General features: G+C 42.8%; 1 protein-coding gene across 2 annotated transcripts; it reads right to left on the minus strand.

The window, feature by feature from the left end:
• Positions 1-8,620: 8,620 nt before the first annotated feature.
• Positions 8,621-22,214, minus strand: LOC128414426 (nuclear body protein SP140-like protein). 2 transcript variants are annotated; one of them, XM_053389677.1, is made up of 13 exons: positions 22,077-22,214; positions 20,788-20,953; positions 20,044-20,139; positions 19,051-19,193; positions 17,785-17,832; positions 15,645-15,763; positions 14,825-14,966; positions 13,454-13,619; positions 12,497-12,595; positions 12,096-12,206; positions 11,021-11,163; positions 10,622-10,669; positions 8,621-9,932 (listed from the first exon to the last, which is right to left on the minus strand). In XM_053389677.1, the coding sequence occupies exons 1-13, from the start codon at positions 22,161-22,163 to the stop codon at positions 9,888-9,890; spliced, it is 1,413 nt and encodes a 470-aa protein (XP_053245652.1). In that variant the 5' UTR covers positions 22,164-22,214; the 3' UTR covers positions 8,621-9,887. The 2 variants fall into 2 exon arrangements, with proteins under 2 accessions (XP_053245652.1, XP_053245653.1); XM_053389678.1 differs by lacking the exon at positions 10,622-10,669.
• Between the last annotated feature and the right edge of the window lie 1,177 nt (positions 22,215-23,391).

The raw sequence follows: 23,391 nt of genomic DNA on the forward strand, positions 1-23,391 counted from the left end.
TCTGCAATTCTATTATGGTTAATTCTGCATGTTTTTCCCTTCTGATATAATGAGCAGGTAGGAGATGGATCACTGGATGAGAGAATGTAAATACCTATTGTCTGCCTTGTAACGTGGATTTTTTTTTACATCTTACAATAGAATCATAGAATTGTAGAGTTGGACGGGACCCCAAGGGTCAACTAGTTCAGGCCCCTGAATCCTGCCCACAGGTGTCCGACCATGGATGGGCTTGAATCACCAATCTTCTGGCTAACAGGCAGACACCTGGGAATAATGTGTTCGCAATTACCAGATTCTGTCAGTATGCCAGTTGCGTCCAGTGGTCCTTTACCTTGCTGCAGTTTCCTATTAGCAAAAGTCCTCTGAAATGATAAAGGAGAGTAAAAATAAGCTGAAACTAGGGATGGTATTCAATGCTATTCCTACTCTGAGTAGAGCCAAGGGCATGACTAACTTGTGTTCATTCATTTCAATGAGTCTATTCTGGGTAGGTCTGATGTTACTATTATTCTTCCACTGCTGTGGACAAATATCCTTACATCCAACTTTATCAAAGTAAATTTCCATTGAAAAACAAATGATCAGCAGCAGGATGTGTAAATGTTTGGGCATTTGCTGGAGAAAAGTATATCAGCAACTGGAGGCATATATGCGTGTAGGATGGTCAGATTAAAAAAACAAACAGATGTGGTTTGATATGCCATAATATGCACAAGCTCAGATAATTATATGCATCACTTCAAAAAGTTGAGATGAGACTAGCAAGCTTTCTACACAAAAACACACCTGAGTGGAAGAGTCCTTCCCTGTAATGAGGAAAAGGCGAAAGGGAGAGAGAGAGAGAGAGAGAAAATGTGTTAAGTTTACCGTAATCACTGTTTTGCAGAACTGCAAAGGGGTGAAACGAAACTAGCAGACTTTCTATACAAACATCGCTTGCAGGAAGTGTCATCAGGAAACAGACAAAGCTCAAGGAACAGAAGGAATTCATTTCAGCTTTCACTACTGCTTTTCATATGGGGACTAGAGAATGCAATGAGGACTAGAGAATGCAATTGTTGGTCAGCCGGTGATATTGTACCATAGCTGTCAATTTACAGATTTGAAAATAAAGGACCAGCAGCCTCGAAAATAAGGGATCAGCAGCCAAAATAAGGGATTTTCCGGGCACAGGTATGTTCGGCTTCTGAGCCCCTCCGAGCCAAAGGCAGAAAGCCCAGCCAGCAGCCAAACAAAGCCTCATCAATAAGGGACAGCGGCGGGGCATGGCGCTGGGATAAGGGACTGTCCCACCAAATAAGGGACACTTGACAGCTATGTATTGTACGTGCCTTTATGCATGCAAGATGCAGTCATGAATGTGCTGGCTTTCTGTTATGATGCGGATCGGCTATTCTAAGGTCTGGAAAGCAAATATTATATATGCACAACAGCCTTTTTCAGAATAGCAAGAATATTAAAGCCATTCTGCTACCTTCCTATAGTTATCCAATAATATAGTCAGGAAATACAGAAAAGGTCGTTAAAATAAAGAAGCTAGTTTTGCACATCCTAACAGGCTCATGCAAAAAATTAACTAGTGAAGCTCTTTCAGGCATTAACCTAAATGGTAGGAGTAGCTTCACTTCATCTGCTTAATTTCTTTTCAGCCACAGAGGTAGGGACCCCCCCAAAAGGCATCAGCATTAGAACACACTACAGTCCTCCCAACTTCAGATGCCAAATACATGTGTGAGTGCAAGTAATTGAAAATCTGGGAAATAGGGTGTGGGGAAGTCTTCTCAGCTTTCTCACTGGCTGAAGAATGTGTCAATACAGCAGTGAATCCATTAACATGCTAGTACCCTGACTGTGAGGGACGCTGATGGCACTGTGGGTTAAACCACAGAGCCCAGGGCTTGCCGATCAGAAGGTCGGTGGTTCAAATCCCCACGTTGGGGTGAGCTCCCGTTGCCCAGTCCCTGCTCCTGCCAACCTAGCAGTTCGGAAGCACGCAGTGCAAGTAGATAAATAGGTACCGCTCCGACGGGAAGGTAAATGGCGTTTCCGTGGACTGCTCTGGTTTGCCAGAAGCAGCTTAGTCATGCTGGCCACATGACCCAGATGTGCTGGGCCCAGGGGTAACCCGAGTAACATGGTACAGGTCCGGTCCCAAATCCAAGGGTTCCGCGAGGAGTCAGTCCGACAGGTCCAAGGCAGGACACGAGGCAGGAAACCAGGCAAAGTCAGGCACAGGATCACAGGCAGGTTCTGGTAAACAGCAATGTTGTTCTCGCAACCTGGGGTGGGATCCAGCAGCCTTTTATCTCTGTTGGGGTAACGGCCGGTCCTGATCTCCCGGTGACTCCCCTCCCTCTCTCGCCCGAAGGCAAGCGCTCCTCCTGCGGGTACTCAGGTCTCTCCTTCTCTCAGACCTCAGTCGCTGCAGCTCGGCTCGGGAGATGTCGGTGGGTTACTAGACCCAGAGGCCACCTCAGCCTCTCCTGACCCGACTGGTAGTGGAGCAGCTGTAAGTGATTGCCCAGCTGAAGGCAACGAGGTAATCCCCACATCTGGAGCCAAGGCAGGCTCAGGCCCCTGACTTGGCCCAACTGGTGCTTGTTGCAGGGGAACCTGTGCAGACTGGGGCTCTCCAGAATCAGGCCCCAGACTAGGTTCAGCTGCTGCCTGAGGCAAAGGATCCGGTGTGGACTGAGACTCCTCTGGCTCTGAGTCCGACCCCGAGTCCCAGGCCATCACATCGGAAGTTGTACGCTGGCTCCCTCGGCCAGTAAAGTGAGATGTGTGCTGCAACCCCAGAGTCATCTGTAACTGAACCTAATGGTCAGGGGTCCCTTTACCTTTACCCTGAGTGTGGACAAACAGAAGAGGCTGAATGTGCAGCCAGTGATAACTGTGTCCCACTCTTTCCATCACAGTCAAACGATTTGACAAGCACCAGTATGTCAATCTTGTCTGTGTCAAGCTTCTTCAGCAAGTTCTTCTATAGTGGGATCATCTACAGTACTGACAAACCAGCACTGTAAGACAGATAAAGTGAGAGAGATTAAAGACTTAGGAATTAGTACTGTATCATGATTCCCAAGGATGTAGCACCTTAGACACATACAGTGGTACCTTGATTCTCAAACGACTTGGTATTCAAACAACTTGGAACCCAAACATTGCAAACCCAGAAGTGTGTGTTCCAGTTTGCGAACTTTTTCCGGAAGCCGAACATGCTCCATTTTGAGTGTTATGCTTCCGATTTGAGATCCACGCTTCCGTTTTGAGTGCCTGGGATCATCTGTATGTAAAGCGGAGACTGTACCACACAGCTGTGGACTTTCCCTTTCCTGTGGTTGAGCTCTATCTCTGTAGAACCACTCAAAGGAAAAATATCCCAAATGGTGGGGAGAGAATATGCATAGCTAAAGGTACGGTACACTTGCACAGCCCTATTATGTGGAATATATTCTTTTGTTGCACACATCCTATGACAGAACAGTTCTTGTTTCTCCGTCATCTTTTATTTTAAATCATTCCATACAGTTGAAATACCAGATCAAGTTATGCTGGGTAGATCAAGGGATCTTGCTGTAATGGACTGCTGAGTTTTAATGTTGCCTAACAGAGGAATCCAACGCAACAGCTGTACTAGTGGAAACTTGTTGTGCAACTGATTTTGCAATCTGTTTTACCGGAAAGTTACCAGCATCTTGCTTATGCATTTGCTTGCACAACAGCATCCTACCGTTGGAACCCAAACACTGCAAACTCGGAAGTAAATGTTCCAGTTTGCAAACTTGGTTCGGAAGCTGAACATGCTTCGTTTTGAGTGTTATGCTTCTGATTTGAGTTCCACCAGTGGCGTAGGAAGGGGGGTGCAGTGGGTACGGACCGCCCTGGGTGTCATCACTGAGGGGGGTGACAAAATGGCAAAAATATGTGTCTTTAAAATAAAACAAATTGGGCAGACAACACTTTTTTGAAAAAACAACATAATACTTATTGAAACTTTTTAGTTCAGTCAACAAACGCAACAAAACTGAACTCAACGGATGTGTATGTGTATGTTGACTTGTTGAGGTTAATTAATTGTCAGATGAAGTTATTAAACTTGTTTTAAATATATATATATATATATTTAAAGTGTAATGTTCGGCTTCCAAAAAAAGTCCACAAACTGGAACACTTACTTCTGGGGTTACAGTGCTAAATTGTGTTTAACTGTACTTAAATTGGTTATATGTTTAAACGGAGTTATACATTTAACTCTAAAAGGGTGTGGAGGCAGTGTCGTCTAGGGAGAAGGGGTGTGGCTGGGGAAAGTTCAGAGGGCCAGACGGAAAGGCATAGAGGGCCACAACCACTCCCCTGGCCTCAAGTTCCCCATCCATTGTCTAAATTGAGGGGAAATACCTCCTTAGGGCAAAGTGTGAATGACATCCAGGCAAAACTGAGATTAGCTGAAGAATGGAAGCACCTTTTAGTGATGCAGAATTTAGGGTAAATTGTATCATAATCCTTTCTCACATCCCAGAGGGTGAGCCAATGTAGCCTGTTTATTCTTCTTGCGTTTACTTGTCTTCAAATGTCAACTTCACCTCTCCACATGCAACACTGACAAAAGTTTTTTTAAGATAACACATTTTTGTCCCTGGATTGTGTATAGTCAGGCACCCACAGGTCTTGTGGATACACAAGACAAACTACTAATAATGTTCTTCTTTGCTCCTCCAGGAACATAATTTGTTGTTTATAATGTGCCTAATCCCCTTCATGGATCACTGCCTTGCCGTGGCGAAGGGGCTTGAAGAACTCAGAGAAGCTATGAACTACGCCGAGCAGGGCACACAAGATGAACAGGTCATAGTGGAGAGTTTTGACCAAACGTGATCCACCTGGAGGAGGAACCGGCAAGCCACTCCAGTATCCTTGCCAAGAAAACTCCATGGACAAAGACAACAGGCATATAAAAGTTATGACGCTGGAAGATGAGCCCCTCAGGTCGGAAGGCGTCCAACATGCTACTGGGGAAGAGCGGAGGGCAAGTACAAGTAGATCCAGAGCTGATGAAGCGGCTGTGCCAAAGCCGAAAGGACGCTCAGTTGCGGATATGCCTGGAAGCGAAAGGAAAGTCCAATGCTGTAAAGAAAAATATTGCATAGGAACCTGGAATGTAAGAACCATGAACCTGGGTAAGTTGGAGGTGGTCAAAAATGAGATGGCAAGAATAAATATTGACATCCTGGGCATCAGTGAACTAAAATGGACGGGAATGGGCGAATTCAGTTCGGATGACCATCACATCTACTACTGTGGGCAAGAAACCCGTAAAAGAAATGGAGTGGCCCTCATAGTCAACAAAAGAGTGGCGAAAGCTGTACTGGGATGCAATCTCAAAAATGATAGAATGATCTCGATACGAATCCAAGGCAGACCTTTTAACATCACAGTAATCCAAGTTTATGCACCAACCACTGGTGCTGAAGAAACTGAAATAGACCAATTCTATGAAGACTTACAAGACCTTATAGAAGTGACACCAAAGAAGGATGTTCTTCTCATTATAGGGGATTGGAATGCTAAAGTAGGGAATCAAGAGACAAAAGGAACAACTGGCAAGTTTGGCCTTGGAGATCAAAACGAAGCAGGGCAAAGGCTAATAGAGTTCTGTCAAGAGAACAAGCTGGTCATCACAAACACGCTTTTCCAACAACACAAGAGACGACTCTACACATGGACATCACCAGATGGGCAGTATCGAAATCAGATTGATTATATTCTCTGCAGCCAAAGATGGAGAAGCTCTATACAGTCAGCAAAAACAAGACCTGGAGCTGACTGTGGCTCAGATCATCAGCTTCTTATAGCAAAATTCAAGCTTAAACTGAAGAAAGTAGGAAAAACCACTGGGCCGGTAAGATACAATCTAAGTCAAATCCCTTATGAATACACAGTGGAAGTGACGAACAGGTTTAAGGATTTAGATTTGGTGGACAGAGTGCCTGAAGAACTATGGATGGAGGCTCGTAACATTGTACAGGAGGCAGCAACGAAAACCATCCCAATGAAAAGGAAATACAAGAAAGCAAAGTGGCTGTCCAACGAGGCCTTACAAATAGCGGAGGAGAGAAGGCAAGCAAAATGCGAGGGAGATAGTGAAAGATACAGGAAATTGAATGCAGATTTCCAAAGAATAGCAAGGAGAGACAAGAAGGCCTTCTTAAACGAGCAATGCAAACAAATAGAGGAAAACAACAGAATAGGAAGAACCAGAGATCTGTTCAAGAAAATTGGAGATATGAAAGGAACATTTCGTACAAAGATTACCATAATAAAGGACAAAAGTGGTAAGGACCTAACAGAAGCAGAAGACATCAAGAAGAGGTGGCAAGAATACACAGAGGAATTATACCAGAAAGATATGGATGTCTCGTACACCCCAGGTAGTGTGGTTGCTGACCTTGAGCCAGACATCCTGGAAAGTGAAGTCAAATGGGCCTTAGAAAGCACTGCAAATAACAAGGCCAGTGGAAGTGATGGTATTCCAGCTGAACTATTTAAAATTTTAAAAGATGATGCTGTTAAGGTGCTACACTCAATATGCCAGCAAATTTGGAAAACTCAGCAGTGGCCAGAAGATTGGAGAAGATCAGTCTACATCCCAATCCCAAAGAAGGGCAGTGCCAAAGAATGCTCCAACTACCGCACAATTGCACTCATTTCACACGCTAGCAAGGTTATGCTTAAAATTCTACAAGGAAGGCTCAAACAGTATGTGGATCGAGAACTCCCAGAAGTGCAAGCTGGATTTAGAAGAGGCAGAGGAACCAGAGACCAAATTGCAAACATGCGCTGGATTATGGAGAAAGCTAGAGAGTTCCAGAAAGACATCTACTTCTGCTTCATCGACTATGCAAAAGCCTTTGACTGTGTCGACCACAGCAAACTATGGCAAGTTCTTAAAGAAATGGGAGTGCCTGATCACCTCATCTGTCTCCTGAGAAATCTCTATGTGGGACAAGAAGCTACAGTTAGAACTGGATATGGAACAACTGATTGGTTCAAAATTGGGAAAGGCGTACGACAAGGCTGTATTTTGTCTCCCTGCTTATTTAATTTATACGCAGAATACATCATGCGAAAGGCTGGGCTGGATGAATCCCAAACTGGAATTAAGATTGCCGGAAGAAATATCAACAACCTCAGATATGCAGATGACACAACCTTGATGGCAGAAAGTGAGGAGGAATTAAAGAACCTTTTAATGAGGGTGAAAGAGGAGAGCGCAAAATATGGTCTGAGGCTCAACATCAAAAAAACGAAGATCATGGCCACTGGTCCCATCACCTCCTGGCAAATAGAAGGGGAAGAAATGGAGGCAGTGAGAGATTTTACTTTCTTGGGCTCCATGATCACTGCAGATGGTGACAGCAGCCACGAAATTAAAAGACGCCTGCTTCTTGGGAGAAGGGCAATGACAGGCCTAGACAGCATCTTGAGAAGTAGAGACGTCACCTTGCCAACAAAGGTCCGTATAGTTAAAGCCATGGTTTTCCCAGTAGTGATGTATGGAAGTGAGAGCTGGACCATAAAGAAGGCTGATCGCCGAAGAATTGATGCTTTTGAATTATGGTGCTGGAGAAGACTCTTGAGAGTCCCATGGACTGCAAGAAGATCAAACGCATCCATTCTTAATGAAATCAGCCCTGAGTGCTCACTGGAAGGACAGATCGTGAAGCTGAGGCTCCAGTACTTTGGCCACCTCATGAGAAGAGAAGACTCCCTGGAGAAGACACTGATGCTGGGAAAGATGGAGGGCACAAGGAGAAGGGGGCGACAGAGGATGAGATGGTTGGATAGTGTTCTCGAAGCCACAAACATGAGTCTGACCAAACTGCGGGAGGTAGTGGAGGACAGAGGTGCCTGGCGTGCTCTGGTCCATGGGGTCACGAAGAGTCGGACACGACTAAACGACTAAACAACAACAACAACAATGTGCCTAATAATGCTAGCGCCTCATCACATATGTGGTTGGTACATAGTTTTTTTCAGTAGATGGGAGCCACTATTTCATGTATTATTGTCAAACCTTTACCCTTTTTAATAGTTGCATCCTCTCTTTGATTCCAGCTGCTTTTACCTATGGAGAAGAAAAGTGACCTGTGGCTTCTCAGCTTCCCGCCACACCCTGCTCTCCATGACACTGTTTCAGTGAGGCTGCTGAAATTGGATAGCCTCTTCCAAAGCCAAGCAGCATGCTTCCAACAGAGGTTGGCAAAGCTGGAGCAGTCCAAAGTGAGGAGGAAACCCTCACATAGGAAAGAGAAGAGAAGGCTGCAGGTTTGCATGGTGGTGTGGTGAGCTTTGTCGTGACCCACCTGATGTGGCCTCACAACCCAGATGTGGGTCCTTCAACCTGTGGGTTGAAGACATAAGTGTAGATTAAGCTGCAGAAGGTGGTGCATAAGAGCCTGCCTTGGGCTCATATTGTTATGACCCAGTTTGGGGGTCAGAACTGGACAGTGAACTTTAAAACAACAGCAATGCTGTGTGTGCCAAGGTGACCAGGCCTCAGACACACAATCCAGGATCTCTCTTTGCAAGGAAGTATATAGACAAAAAGCCAGACTAAAGTTGAAAAGCTTTATTTCCTGATTAAACATTTACAGACTGGGCATCCTTTCTGTTGTGGAGATTTACCCTGGAAAAGGGTAAATAAAAATTGGAGTGAAGGAATCATCCCATCTAAGCAGACTAACCCTAATCCATACACATACCAAGGATGGCGCGATACTTATACATACAAAGGATCCCAGCCAGTGATCCTTGCAACAAGCAAAAATAGAAAAAGACTGAGGCATGAGAAAGTGTTGCAGACACATTTGCCACTATGGACAAGGCCAGCCCATCCACGAGGTCAGGTGAGATGACTGCTCAGGCGGCAGGATCCACAGGTGTAGAAGATCCCAATGTCAATATTTATTCCCCACTTGTTCTTGGTGTACATCTTCACTCACCCCTTCTTCCCTGGCCGGGGGGTATCATTTGGTGGTTTGCCTCAGGTGTCTAGCCCTGGTCCTGTCTATAGAGGTTTGCTGGGTAGCCTTCTCCCAAATGGCACTGAGACAGAAGTTTTACATAGACAAAGATGGGAAGCAACATCCTCTCGAAAAGGATCCAGAATGCCATAATGTTGCAAAAGCAGCAAAATCCATTGGCCAAATCCAGGGTTGTCCTAATGTTGTCCTCTCCTCGTTTCATGAGACCAGTGCAAGCAGCAAAGTCCAGATTTGCTTGCCTCAGAGTTCCAGCTTGATTCTTCACACCTCTCATTTACCAGCCCCAAGCTCAGTTCTTTGTTCTTAGCCCGTGGAAACAAACAAAAAAACCCTCCAAATGCATACACATATAAACATCCTTTCTATTATGCTGTCACTAAACAGTTGCTAAGGGCATTTTGGCTTGGTATCAAGGTTACTGCTAAGTTTTCAGTCTATCTGGGTCATAAGCACTTAAATTTAAAATGAAAGCATAGGGTAAAGTTAAGAAGTTTTAAAAACAGCAAAGAAGTTAGCACCTTTTGGGATGGATGGCTCACAAGTCTGAAGACGGAACGTAAGAAATTGCTTACAGAATAGAAAACACTTCCCAAAATTTCTTAACAAATTTATCTTCCACTACTTTTCCATCTACTGAAATTTCCAAACCCTAAAGGGAGAAGATATTAGAACATTCACTTTGAAAAAATGGAGATCATTGCTTGATTTAGTTCTATTTTACCATCGCCTGTCAACAACCAACTTTGCATTATAAAGATGTCTGCTAATGTGACATGAAGTGAACTACTTTTTCTCAACAATCTTCCTGAAAAGATCTGGGACATGAATTGCAGTGTATCAGTGACCTCTCTCCTCACAGCACACAGCACATAGGTCATCTGGCTGAAATGGAGAAGAAAAAAATACAACACCTGTCACTGTGAAAAATAAAATTATTGAAAGCTTAAGAGAGAGACAGAGGTTGTAATATGTGGTATTTCTTGTCAATATTCCCCGAAAGGAGGTTTAAAAATACTTTAATATAGAATATTCAGTTGGCAGGTATATCAACATCATCAAAACATGTAATGGTGTGAGGAAGAAAAAATAATTTGAAACAGACTTTTTTATTTTTGCTTCAACTGATAACCTCTAGTAGTTTCCTTTAAAGGTGATCTTTTCTCTTTTCTCAATTCAATTTTTTTTGTGGAAACGAGAGGCGCAGGAAGCTAACGCATGCAACGTTTCTTGGGCCCTAAGGTGAGGGTGTGTAATTAAGTGTCCCCTTGTAAATGCTCTCACCACTGATAGACCGCCATTGGTAGCACTAGTAATGGCCATGGTTGGCATTTCAGCTTCAGAGTAAAGAGGATCTCTCTGTTGCCTGTTTTGGATTTCCTCCCCTCATATGTTGCATGTGTGAAGCCCATCCATGAGGTCAGGTCAAGCCATTTGCCTTGGGTGGCAAACCTGACCGCCTAACCCACTGTTGTGCAACAGGGAGGCACAGAAATATCTTAAGGAATAATGTGTGTGCCATATATGTGGAAAACACAACCATCTGGTAAGAATGTTTAGTAATTACTATTTACCTTCTGCATTCTTGAGGATTCCGGTTGTGGCTTCAGTATTTCTCCCCACTGAAACAATCACATGTATTGGGTTTACTCTGAGGCACTCAAAATGAACTCAAAATAAATTAGATCCATAAGTAGCACCTTACTATAACTCATTGTTTAAAAGTCAGTAGGAGGACATGTCATTCTGCCAGGACACTTTGCTACTGATCTTAAGGTGGCCATACTTGAATAATGTTTTTTCCATGCAACAACTGTCCATGAAAATGATTCACACGTGATGCAGGATATTATACCAGCCATAAGAATACAATGTGTGGATAACTAGAAAGCCTTGATGTTATCACCTGAAATTCTTTGGCATTACAAGTAAAAACTGATTTTTTAACAGATTTTTATACCTGAACTGCATACCTTGATTAATGCTTCTAAGGAAATCCCGCCAAAGCGGATACACCTTCTCCAGCCTTTTGAACTTTTATATCCTCCTTTAGCCTTAAATTCTAACGGTGTGAACCATCTTCCATCGGAACCCTTGATACATTTCCTTGAAACTCCTATGACAAACAGATAAGTCACATCAATGTGACTCACTTATCCCATCTGGCAAAGTTCACTGAAGAGAGAAAGAAGTCCTGCCAACAGGAGATTCTTTTCCAATATGTACTTAGGAAAAAAGATATGAACAAAGATTGTGTCATGAACTAGGGCTGTGCACCAGAGTTGACCAAGTCGCGGGCCAAAACTGGCATATTAGGAGGGACTCTGGCATCAGACGAATCAGATACCAACAAACACAGATCACTAGAGGTCAGGTTGGATGGCCCAGAGCAATCAGTGGTTGTCAAGGGGTGGGGCATTAGGCAGAAAGGAGAGGAGGACATCATGCAGGAAAATCACAATAAAAGACCCTGACTCACCCTGACTTCTGGGATTAGGAAGGAGCCTGCTACCTGAGCCTGCTTCCTGGGAGAAGCCACTTGCAAAGGAGCAGGATTAGCACCTCTGTTGAGCAGTTATTCAGTGGAAGCACCTATCCTGTGCGCTGCAGAGAACTCTTTTGCTGGAGGCTTCCTGGCAGAGAAACTGCTTGCAAAGCAATAGCATAGACCAGGCGGGATTGGAGTCTCTGTAAGCAGCTTAAATGCTAGGTGGGGTGGGGGTTCCAATGTTGATCCAAGGTGGGTCAACCTGACACCCTCCTCCCAAATGAGAACTATGGGGCAGATCAGAGGGGCACAGCCCTAGAATGAATGCTGGAAAGGAATTTCAGCATAGGGTTTAAGCAGGGCTTCTCCAACATCTCCTTTGCACTTGGACACGGAGAAAAGGCCAAGAGGCTCCTTCTTCTCAAAGCCAGGCATTCTGGGCAACATGGCCAGGCCTTGTGCTATTGCACAACCAAAATATTTTCATCTGCTCTTGGTATCACATTCCTTTAGCAGATGCAATACCATGTATAATTATATTATTCCAACACAATGGTTACCTGCTATGAATCTTTTCTTATAGAAAACACCTTTACTTCTTCCACAGCATACTTTCAGTGTTCGGACCTCAACACTCAAATCTTGTATTTCATTATTCTGCATGCCTTTTCCTAGATGAAATCAATAAATGTATGTCAGCTGTTACATGTTTTGGCCTTCCAGAGAATGACAGTGGTCTTACCAGATTAATGATCCTGCTAAGAGGATGAGGTACGAAGTGTGCATTCATGTCAGAGTGAAAACAAAACACTGTGACTGCCCCAAACCTTTGCAGGCACAAACTCACTGAAAGCAAGATTACATGTGACTGTCCTGATAGCTTTATTAGCACAAATAATCAAGAATGCAGTAGTGAAACAGGATGCTCTGTCCCTCATTTACGGACTTTTGTTGAACTCACTCTGTTGCTCCCCAGGGGACGCAGGTTTCTTCATTTCTCCCTGGAGTACTTTGCTGCTCCCAGGTTCTGCGACAGGACTATTCTGAGCATGCTGGAGAACTGAAGAGGACAAGTGTTAGGAAAACAAGGGCATTGCCACCTTAATGTTAAATTACCGGTAAGTGGCGAAAATGAAGTGTAAATTATTTGAAGCTTATAAAAGAGCTGAGAGCCTCAAGTAAAGTTCAGGTGTAAGGTTGGCACAATCTTAACAGTGTGCTTGGTTCTTCTAAGGTGGCATCACCAGCTTTGAACTGTTAAGTTCATGCACACACTCTCCACATCCCCATGGCTTTTAATCTTTCACTGTATTCAGCTCATAAAAATATACATATATTGGTTGCCTTTTTGCTACTGAATTGAGGTTTTATTGTTGACATAGGTGACCTGAAAGTGTGTCGCCTTTAATATGGGCCTGCCCATTCCCTGTCATCGCTGAAGGCCTTTTCTAATCATTATATGTCCTGCAAGCATACACCTTATGGTGGCTGGAAAGACCCTCTCCACTATGGCCTCCACATTATGGAATTATCTCCCCTTGCAGACATACCACCTGTTGGTAAAAACTACAGACATTCCTAGACACTAATTCTTAGTATTGGCTTTACTGAGTTTTGAATATTTTGGTTCATGTTTAATTATTTAAGGGTACTCATTTTACTTTGCAAACCACCTTGATATTTTTCACAATAAAAGGCAATCTATTGGAAAAAGTAAACAAAATACATTATTATTATTATTATTATTATTATTATATCCCAGGACTCAGGCAGAGGGCTAAGGCAAAGTGAATGCATGGCTTCTACAAGATTTTGTGGCCCAAAGACTGACTGGCTACCGTTTCTCAGTAAATGCTGATGACTTTTCTATCTTTAAGGCTTATTTGATTGGTTTAGCACAGCCAACAAGATAACTTACCATTTTCTAGGCTTTCGTATAATGGCTGTAAATTTTGATATGCTTCCAGGTTCTCCTTGCAGAAGATCTCCTTTATTGCTAACACATTAGTCTGAATGCTTTCAAGGACATCGTATACCACTTTAGAAATATCATTTGGTTCTGCAATTACCTTATCACACCATTTCTAGAAAGAAACAATACAGGCTTTTAAAACATTTTTAGAGAGAAAATGCAAAGTAGCTTTCCTATTTCCCACCAGATCTAACAGCAGATTACTTGGGTGGTTATCCCAACACAATCAAAGGAAGCAAAAATTGTCAAGGCAGTTTTAACTTCCTTTCCCAGATTCAAATACCCTGCAGAATTAGCATCCCTCAGACCAGCTAATGTCCTTTCCTATGCTTTTTATCAATGCCAGAGAAAGCCTCAAGGCATTTGGCCACTTGTTCTTCAGAAACAAGCCACAATCGGCTGCTGTTATGGGGTTTGTCTTCTTTGTTTTTTCCTGTGGCTCACATCCCCCACTAACTAGTAAGGAAGTAGCTGTCTTATTACAAAACAATTTCAGAAATAGACTGGAAAGAATTACAACTTATTACCAAACTTAAAACCATGGAGAGATCTGGTCTGAATAGAGACATTGGATTCTTATCTTATATACATGATAAAGCTATTTTCAGCCATCGCACGGCTTGCTTTTTCCTGTAAGACCAATTGCAGTCGTTAACAGTCGTCAACAGGTTTACCACACCTATCAGCCAATCACCCATTCCCACCACCCTTCTGAGTAATACCCCTCCCCACCCTCTCACTATATATAAGGGTCTGGTGACTTCTGTTTCAGTGTATCTGAAGAAGTGTGCATGCACACGAAAGCTCATACCAATACAAACTTAGTTGGTCTCTAAGGTGCTACTGGAAGGGGGGGGGGAATTATTTTGTTTCGACTATGGCAGACCAACACGGCTACCTACCTGTAACTAACTTGTAAGGTTTCTCCTTCCGTGCAATGTTTTTTGTTGTTACTAGAATATTTTTATACCAACTGCTCCTAAAGAAACTCAGGAGTGATGAGTGGAGGCTACTCAGAATCCTGTGGGGAAGGTTAGGCTGGGAGAGTGCAAATGGCCTATGTTCACCCAGTGAACTTCATCATAGAATCATAAAGTTGGAAGGGACCTGAGGATCATCTAGTCCAACCCTGACTGAGTGAAGTTGGAATCCAGATCTTTGCATCCAAGTCTGACTCCCTGTTCATCATACTGCACTGCCTCTCATGCTATTACCTTTCTGGTTGTAGGGACAAAGATTTCACACTCTTAGTTTAGATGGACTTCACACGTCCAGGTGGGATTTAAAAAAAATAAATTCAATGCCTATAATAATCACCTTAAAATCTTCTTCGGAGATTCTTTTCTTGTCTCGTAGGAGATAGAGAAAAGGAAAAGTATCTTTGATTGCCAAAGAAATCTGTATTTTATGGGATCTGAACCACCAAAAAATTTCATCTGAAGTACCTGGAGCAGACATGCTATAAACAAAGCAAGAAGTATCACAACACAAAAAAGTCAATGAAAGCAATAAATGACATGGCTATTTAAAGAAGTATTTCAAGCACAAAGAACTGTATAGCATTGAAAGGGTTAATCTCAATACTATCTGCACCTAAGCTAACTTCTGCAGTTGTGGTTAAGCAGCTAGCAAAAAACCGCAATTGCAAGCTGGGAGCTACTTCCTCTTTGCAATTGCTTGAGCTCTGCAAACCAGGAGCTACTCTCTGCACATGCTCTCTGCTGCAGTAACGCAAGAGAGGAGCACACGAACAAGGGAAGGAGGTGGGCTTAGCTAGTCAGATAGCCATATACCATATAAGGAAATAAGCTTAACCTTGCCAGCTGATTGGAGAATTTAAAGAGGTGGGAAGAGATGGGCAGACTCTCAGGTATAAAGATGCTTGTTTATTTGTATCTATGGGCCAGTCTTTTGGGAACGATCCCACTGGCCACCTCTGTGCACAGATTTCAATAAAACTTTTTTCTCCAAAGAAGAATCTTTCCTGGTGCTTTTTGCTCTCTCTTCGGTCCTGGGGACGCAGGCAAACGATTCCCTGGCAAGGATAAGGCTTCAGCCTTCAGCATATAAACAGAAAGAAACTGTATAGCATATTTCATAGATCACCTTAATACAGAAACTGAGGTGGAAAAACTACCTTTTCTCAGCAGATATTTTCGGAATATGGCAATCTTCATGAAAGCATCTGGGAAATGAACTGCAGCATATCCGTGAATCTTCTTTCTTACACACAATACATACATCATCATGTTCAGACTGAAGAGGAAAAAACAGTCACTGTAAAAAATAAATTTATCAAAATGCATGGGGGGGGTGAGTTTTAATATGTGGTCTTTCTTGTACCCCACCTTGTGAGGGCAAAAGCCCTGAAATGTGGTTTAAAAGGATATTCAGCTGCCAGACATATCATCATTATCAAAATAAACAATGGTGTGGAAAAGAATATTTTTTTGAAAACAGATTTTAATGCAACAAATATCCTCTGGTAGTATTCTTTAAATATATTCAGTTTATTACATGATATATACTCAGAATCTTCCTATTTTCTCAGTTTAGTACATATGTGACAACCTGAAGAGCAGGAAGCTAACACAAGTAACATTTATTGGACCCTAAAATAAGCAGAGAGAGTTTAGATAAGGTTCCCTTGTAAAATGACTCACTATTGATTAGACTACCACTGGTAACACTAATAAATGGCCATGACTGACTTTTCAGGTTCTGCCCCAGTTTTATATATTTTTTATTCCTTTTATAAGTTGCATATGTGAAGCATAGCTTATTTTATCAGGACATTCTTCATTTACTCGATCCAACCTCCCCCCAACATTTGTGGAGGTGGTGGGAAGCCCTGTCTGAGCCCCTTATACCATATAGGTGGGGCAGCCCCATTTGCTTCCAATGTCTGCAAAACATAGGTTTCTTTCTCTGCTCTCCATCACTAGACATACTCAGCAATGTAGCAACCCCCACCAGGGCCTGGGGCAGACCAAAGTCGTTCAGCAGCTGCCAATTTCAGGGAAGGGAAGTGGCTCTGCCCAAAATGCCCAGGAATAGCCTCGCCACCCACAGGCTCCCCTGCCACACAGAATCTCAACCCCCTAATGCAGCACACACCGTACCACCCTACACACACCCACACACCCCCCCGCTGCCTGGTACGGACCGCCCCCTATGCCCCTGGCTAGCTACACTGGGGCATAGCATGGGGGAGGGGGGATGCTGCCTTGGGGGCCATCTCTGAGGGGAGTGACAAAAAGGCACACCACGGGGGGCCCGCCCCACCACTCCTGGGCACGCTGCTGTGAGCCGCCACCATGCGGAGGATCACACCACCGCAGCTGTGTGCGAAGGATCACCCCGCCGCTACCGCAGCCGCGAGTGGAGGATCAAGGGATTTTGGCAGTGGGATGAGACAACCCACCTGCCAATAATGTTTTGACATAATGACATTATATGGATTGTCCCATCTGCCTGCCAAAGTTGGCCCGCATGAAGAGGCCAGATAAAAATGGCCAGAAAGGTACCCCATTACAGTCGTACCTTGGTTCTCGAACGCCTTGTGACTCGAACATTTTGGATCCTGAATGCTGCAAACCCAGAAGTGAGTGTTCAGGTTTGCGAACATTTTTTGGAAGCCGAACATCCGACATGGTTGACATGGCTTCCGATTGAGTGCAGGAAGCTCCTGCAGCCAATCGGAAGCTGCGCCTTGGTTGTCAAATGTTTTTGGAAGTCAAACGGACTTCCGGAACAGATTCCATTTGAGAACCAAGGGTACGACAGTACTTAACTTAAAGCAGAGCTTACTTCTTTGGCAGTGTGAGCAGTTGTAGTGGAAATTTCAAAGAAACTGTGAGCAGGATCCCTGCCTTTGACTAAGATTGCACCCTCGTGTCTTGTTTCAATACAGTAAGAGTTTTATATATAAAAAAAATCATTGGATAAGGGATTGAGCCATTGTTGTCATCATTGGCGCTAGATTTTGTCCTTCATATGTGCCACCATCATTTTGTTGGGCAAGCAAGCTGGGCAAATTGCCTCCCACCGCAATGCCTATTGAAATGCAAATCTCACTCACACTTGAAGCTTCCCCCCCCCTCTCTCTTTGTTTTTCTTTGTTATATATTATGTTTTGTATTGCCTTATTTAGGTGTAAACTGTGGTATAACCATTTTTGGTGAGGGCAAGTTAGGAAATATCTAAATACACGAGTGAATAAATAAACTGTGTACATGCCAGTTTAAATCTTGTAAAATTGTTAAGGAAATGTTTACCATCGTCGTCCTGCTGGAATTTTGTGGTGGCTCAGGTAGCAGTCCCCTCTGAAATAAACATCACATTTATTAGGTTTACTCTGAGGCATAATCAGAATCCCCAAACATCACCTGAATTTAGGGAATGAACTCATAAGAAATTACACACCTTACTATGGATATATGTTTATAATCTAGTAGGAGAATATTTCATTCCGCTGGGAAATTCTGCTGCTAACCTTAAAGTTGCCATGCTTGAACAATGGTATGTAAAAGTTGGTTCCCATGTGAAACTGCTGAATTACATTCATTTGAGCCTGAAGAGAGACAGTCGTTTCTTACCCCACTGCAGATGTTAATTGACTCAGTATTACTAAGGGCTCATCCACACTTATTTGTCCCACTGCTTTCCCCAGGGAAAACATGCTGCTTGGGGTTGAATTGGAACAAATGGCAATTGGAATTCCTGTGGATTGCTGTTTGCTCTAGTTTAACGGTAAAGAGTGGGTTTCTCTGGGGAAAGCAGTGGGGCAAAGGCAAAACCTCCTGGCCCCGTGCTTTCTAGGCATGTGCTCTTCTTTTAAATACCCACAACAATGTATTCTGCAGGGAATGAATTGCTACTGTCTAAGGTTTCTCAATGGGCATGGCTGTTGAAAAGCATCACAGTGCTTATTTTGCACACTTGTCTTGTATTATGATTTTATGTTTGGAGTGTTTTATGTTTTAATATGTTAGTATTTGCAATGGAAGGTAGCCTATGAATAATGAAATAAATAAAAATCCCAGCTCTAATTAAATCATCAGTCTGTAGGTTTTACATTTCATTTTCCTCTGACCTCACTGTTGGGTACAAGGAAGCAACCTTGCTTGCCTCCTGTCTACAAGGGTGGGGTTGGGACTAAGAGATAGTCAGGGAAAGTACACTTTGTGGTTTCTGATGAAACACCCAAGCTCCGTCTGTTCCTCTTGCTCACTCTTTTTTCTTCTCCCTCTTTATTGAATGAGGATGTTATGAAGGTAACTCCAGTTATATAGTGTAGAATTCATTGTGAATATCATCACCATTGTTGTTGTTTTCGTCATTACACACACACACACACACACACACCACTTTCCCCCCTCGGGGACTCAAGTCAGCTTAAAAATAACATACTCATTTTGGAAACATACTCATGTGTGGATAATTATCTGTAAAACCTTAATGGTATCATCTGAAATTCCTTTAGAGTTGCAGGTAAGAAAATGAGGCATTAAAATTGCAGCTGTTACAAGTGAACTGCATACCTTTATTAATGTGTCTAATGAAGTCGTCCCACATTGGATACTTCTCCTCCACCATTTCCAGTGTTTACGTCCTCCTTCACTCTCAAATTGTGATGGCGTGAGCCACTTTCCATTGGGACTCTCAATACTTTTTCTTGAAACTCCTTTGACAAACAGAACAGTCTCATTAATGTTATGCACCTATACCAGGCAATAAGCAACCTCGGCCCGTCAGATGTTTTGGGACTACAACTCCCATGATCCCTAGTGAACAGGACTGGTGGTCAGGGATGATGGGAAATGTAGTCCCAAAACATCTGGCGGGCCGAGGTTGCCTATGCCTGACCTATCCCATTCAGCAGACTTCACTGAAGAGAGAAAGAAGCAGAGATGGTGGTGTGGAAGTTGGAAAGAAACTTCAGGCTGATCACGGCTAATGCCAAACTTCAGGGCCCCTCAGAATGAACCAGCCCATCACTACAGCTAGACTCCCTGACACCTGCTTTCCTCCCTGTCCCTCTTCCTCCTGTACACGGTCACAATAAATTGTTTCTTTATTTTTTGAAAAAATGGGAGTAATCGCCAATTACTTTTCATTCAGATTTATGGGTTGTGATAACTGCCATGTATAAATGTAGATTAATGCATTAATGATAAAGAGAATCGACATGACACTGTTCTGTTACAAAAACAAAACATTTAAAGCTAAATAAAATCATTTAATCATGCATTAATAAATAGGGAAAGATTTCAAAAGCACTGATTGCACCATTGTGGTACTGATGGAATTATTTTAGGCTTGCCCAGGTTCACAGGATACAGTGGAATATAATTAAAGAGCTTTATAGGATATCAGTATTCGAAGTATTCCCAGAAAATAAAAGATACTCACATACCACCCACATTGAGGCCTCCTCCTCCCAACACCACACATTTAGTCAAACACCATTTTTTAAATTTGCTATTGGTATCATATTCCTTAAACATTATACATTTACTCTTCCAAATGATTACCTGTTGCAAATATGTCTGTATGTAAAATGCCTTGTGCTGTTCCACAGGTTACGGGCAGTGTCGTGCCCTCGAAATCCAGACTTTGCTCTTGTGTCCCTTTTCCAAGATGAAATGAAGAAACGGATGTCAAAGGTTACAGTTCCCATATTTTGGGCTGCCAACAAGTGACAGCAGTCCTAAGGCAACCGGCTCACTGACATTTCTGGAAGCTTTCTAATCATGATGTGTCTTACAACAACTCAAAAGAGGACCTACTAGTCGTGCTGCATCCAGAAAATGTGCATCTTATGGGGGCCCAGAGAAGGGCCTTCTCTACTGTGGCCCCCACATTACAGGGGAATGCAGCTGCTCTACCGGCTGGTGAAAACTTAACTATTTGCATAGGCACTCCTGGGCAATGATCCTTAAGACCAGCTTTACTGAACTTTGAATATGCTGGCTTATGTTTTATCATTATTCTGACGAACTGGTTTTATTTTGTAAACCACATTGTTATATTTCAAAATAAATACCAGCCTATCAATAATTTTCAATACATAAATTAATGCACAAGTATGTCATTTGTGGTGGCAGGCAGAGGACTGAAACAAAGTAAATGCATGGCTGGGAAAAGACTTGAACAAGGCTTTGTGGCTCAAACACTGACTATACTATTTCTCAGATGCTAATGATTTTTGTTTCTTTTTGGCTATATATCTTTAAGGCTCAACTGGTAGGTTAAGTCTCCAATACAAGATGATTTACCATTTTCTAGGCTTTCATATAGTGGCTGTAAGTCTTGATATGCTGCCAGGTTACTGCTGCAGAAGATCTCCTCTATTGCTGACAGATTGCCCTGAATACTCTCAAGGACATCGTACACCATTCTTTGAATATCATTTGGATTTGCAGTTACCCAATCTTGCAAATTCTAGAAAGAAACAATACAGGGTTTTAAAATCTCTGTCTTCAAAATTTCTTTTAGACAGAAATTACAGAGTAACTTTCCCATTTCCCACCAGATCTAACAGCAGATTGTTTGGATAATCATCCCAGCACAATCAAAGGAAGCAGAAATTGTCAATGTAATTTTATCCTCCTTTGCCAGGTTCAAATACCTTGCACAGCTTACATGTCTCTGAACACTAACATCCTATCCTATGCCTTTTACCAATGGCAGAGAAAGATTCAAGGCCACTTTTTCAGAAACAAGCCACAACCTGGATGGAATCGTAGAACCAGCACCAAGGGCATTCTGGCAGTTCCCTCACTGCAAGAAGTGAGTTTACAGGGAACCAGGCAGAGGGCCTTTTCAATAGCGGTGCCCGCCCTGTGGAACGCTCTCCCATCAGATGTCAAGGAAATAAACAACTATCCAACTCTTAGAAGACATCTGAAGGCAGCCCTGTTCAGGGAAGTTTTTAATGTTAAATTGTGTTTTTGGGAGTGGTTGGTGAAACCTAGCCAGATGGGTGGAGTATAAATAATAAATTATTATTATTATCGTAGAATTGCGCAATTGGAAAGGGCCCTGAGAATGATTGAGTCCAACCCTCTGCAATGGGTGAATATGCAGCTGTCCTGTGCGGGGATCAAACCTGCAGTCTTGGTGTTATCAGCACCATGTTCTAAGCAACTTAGCTATCCAGGCTGCTGCTATTTCATTTCATTTTTAATTTGTATACCATCTTTCTATATTGCTATACACAAGACAGTTTACAATATGAAGAAACAACAAAATATACAAGGACACACATAACAATCCGGTGCAAAACAAACTAGTCATAATAAAAATGTGACTTAAAATAAATATCTTATATCAAATAAAGGAATATGTGATAATCAGTTAGAATAAAGCACGACATTCCCAAAGTATCAACAAATAATAATTAAACAGAAATTCACTCTCAACGATAGCAGTAAATCATTACTAAATTATAATCAATTAAAAACAGCAAATTTACAACGCATTAAAAATTATGTTAAAAAATTGAATTGAGCAACAAAGTAGGAATTTAAGCAGAAAATAATTTCCTGTTAGATACAATAGTCACCTGAAAATCTTCTTCAGAGATTATATTCTTGTCTCGCAGGCCACAGAGAAAAGGAAACGGGTCTCTAATTGCAAGAGAAATCTCCATTTTATGGGCTCTGAACCACTCCAAAATTTCAGCTGAAGTACCTGGAGCAGACATACTACAAACAACACAAAACTATGTTTTAAAGACCTTGGAAATCGTGTGGTTTTTAAACAAGCAAAATTAAGCATTATCTAGCGTTTATCTAGAATGATTCTCAAAAATGAGAAACCCTATCATGGAATCCTTAGCCTTAGATCAGGCTGTGGAATTAATTGTGTTGCGATTTCCTCTTTCCACTTCGACGCAGCTTTAGGTGTTCCTTGCGAATAACACCAACCCGGGTTAATTTATCCTGGTCTTCTTCTGCATTTAATCTGAGTACCCACCTGTTGCAGAAGTGGGGTCCCTCCGGGGTCTGTCGCTCTTTTGCGAGAGGGAGACTAGCGCAGACGGGAAGCATGTTTCCCATGGACAGCCTTTTCCTTGTGAAGGAGATCAACCTGTCCCTTGACTTACCTTTCTGCTTTGACTGAGCGGAGATGGGCCGCGAAGAACGGGCTGAAGAAAGCAGGAGGAGGAATTCCCCGTCCAGAAGAGCGAGAGAAAACGAAAGGAAACTCAACGTCTTCCAGTCGAGGGCTGGCGCTGCCTGCTCTGAGCTGCGCTCGGGGAGAAGTGAGGAACTCTGCCCGTTTCATGGAAAGGAAATCATCACGGACACAGAAATCAGAAAAGAAAGCCGAAACTGGAGGAACGCTTGATGATAAACCATGAGGCCCCCCCGCCCCATGAGCCAAAAACTTTGCATAAGATATTTCTCACGTTAAAAGAAATATTACTCTTGTCAGTCTCTGACTTGAGAGGCCCCTCCCGTCCTCCATCACAGATCATGACCACAGCCCTCAGGTAAGGACTTGTGTGGGATCCAGTCCAGGGATTTCTGACTAGTTCCTTCAGTGCCTCTGAATGACTGTGGGTGATCCTTATGGTGTGAACTTAAAGCGATGGTTGATTGATTGATTGATGGATGGATGGACAGATGGATGGAATTTATATACCACCCTACACCCAGAGGTCTCAGGGCAGTTCACAGAAAAGATCGACATAAAAACCACAGTATCTATAATCAAAATAAAAACAACAACCCAATAACACTCTCCAAGAAAGAGCCACATTTTAAAAGAGTAAGGTAAAGGGACCCCTGACAGTTAAGTCCAGTCACGAACGACTGGGGTTGTGGCGTTCATCTCGCTTTACAGGACGAGGGAGCTGGCGTTTGTCCGCTTCC

This window comes from Podarcis raffonei, chromosome 5 (assembly GCF_027172205.1).
Source record: "Podarcis raffonei isolate rPodRaf1 chromosome 5, rPodRaf1.pri, whole genome shotgun sequence".
Classification (NCBI taxonomy): domain Eukaryota; kingdom Metazoa; phylum Chordata; class Lepidosauria; order Squamata; family Lacertidae; genus Podarcis; species Podarcis raffonei.

Coding starts and splice junctions, on each gene's coding strand:
- LOC128414426 (XM_053389677.1), bottom strand. CDS start 22,163: ATGGAGATTTCTCTTGCAATTAGAGACCCGTTTCCTTTTCTCTGTGGC. Junction 15,764..17,784: donor ATTCCAGCAGGACGACGATG/GTAAACATTTCC, acceptor TTTCCTCTTCAG/TCTGAACATGATGATGTATG. Junction 12,207..12,496: donor GTCCCCTGGGGAGCAACAGA/GTGAGTTCAACA, acceptor GATTTCATCTAG/GAAAAGGCATGCAGAATAAT.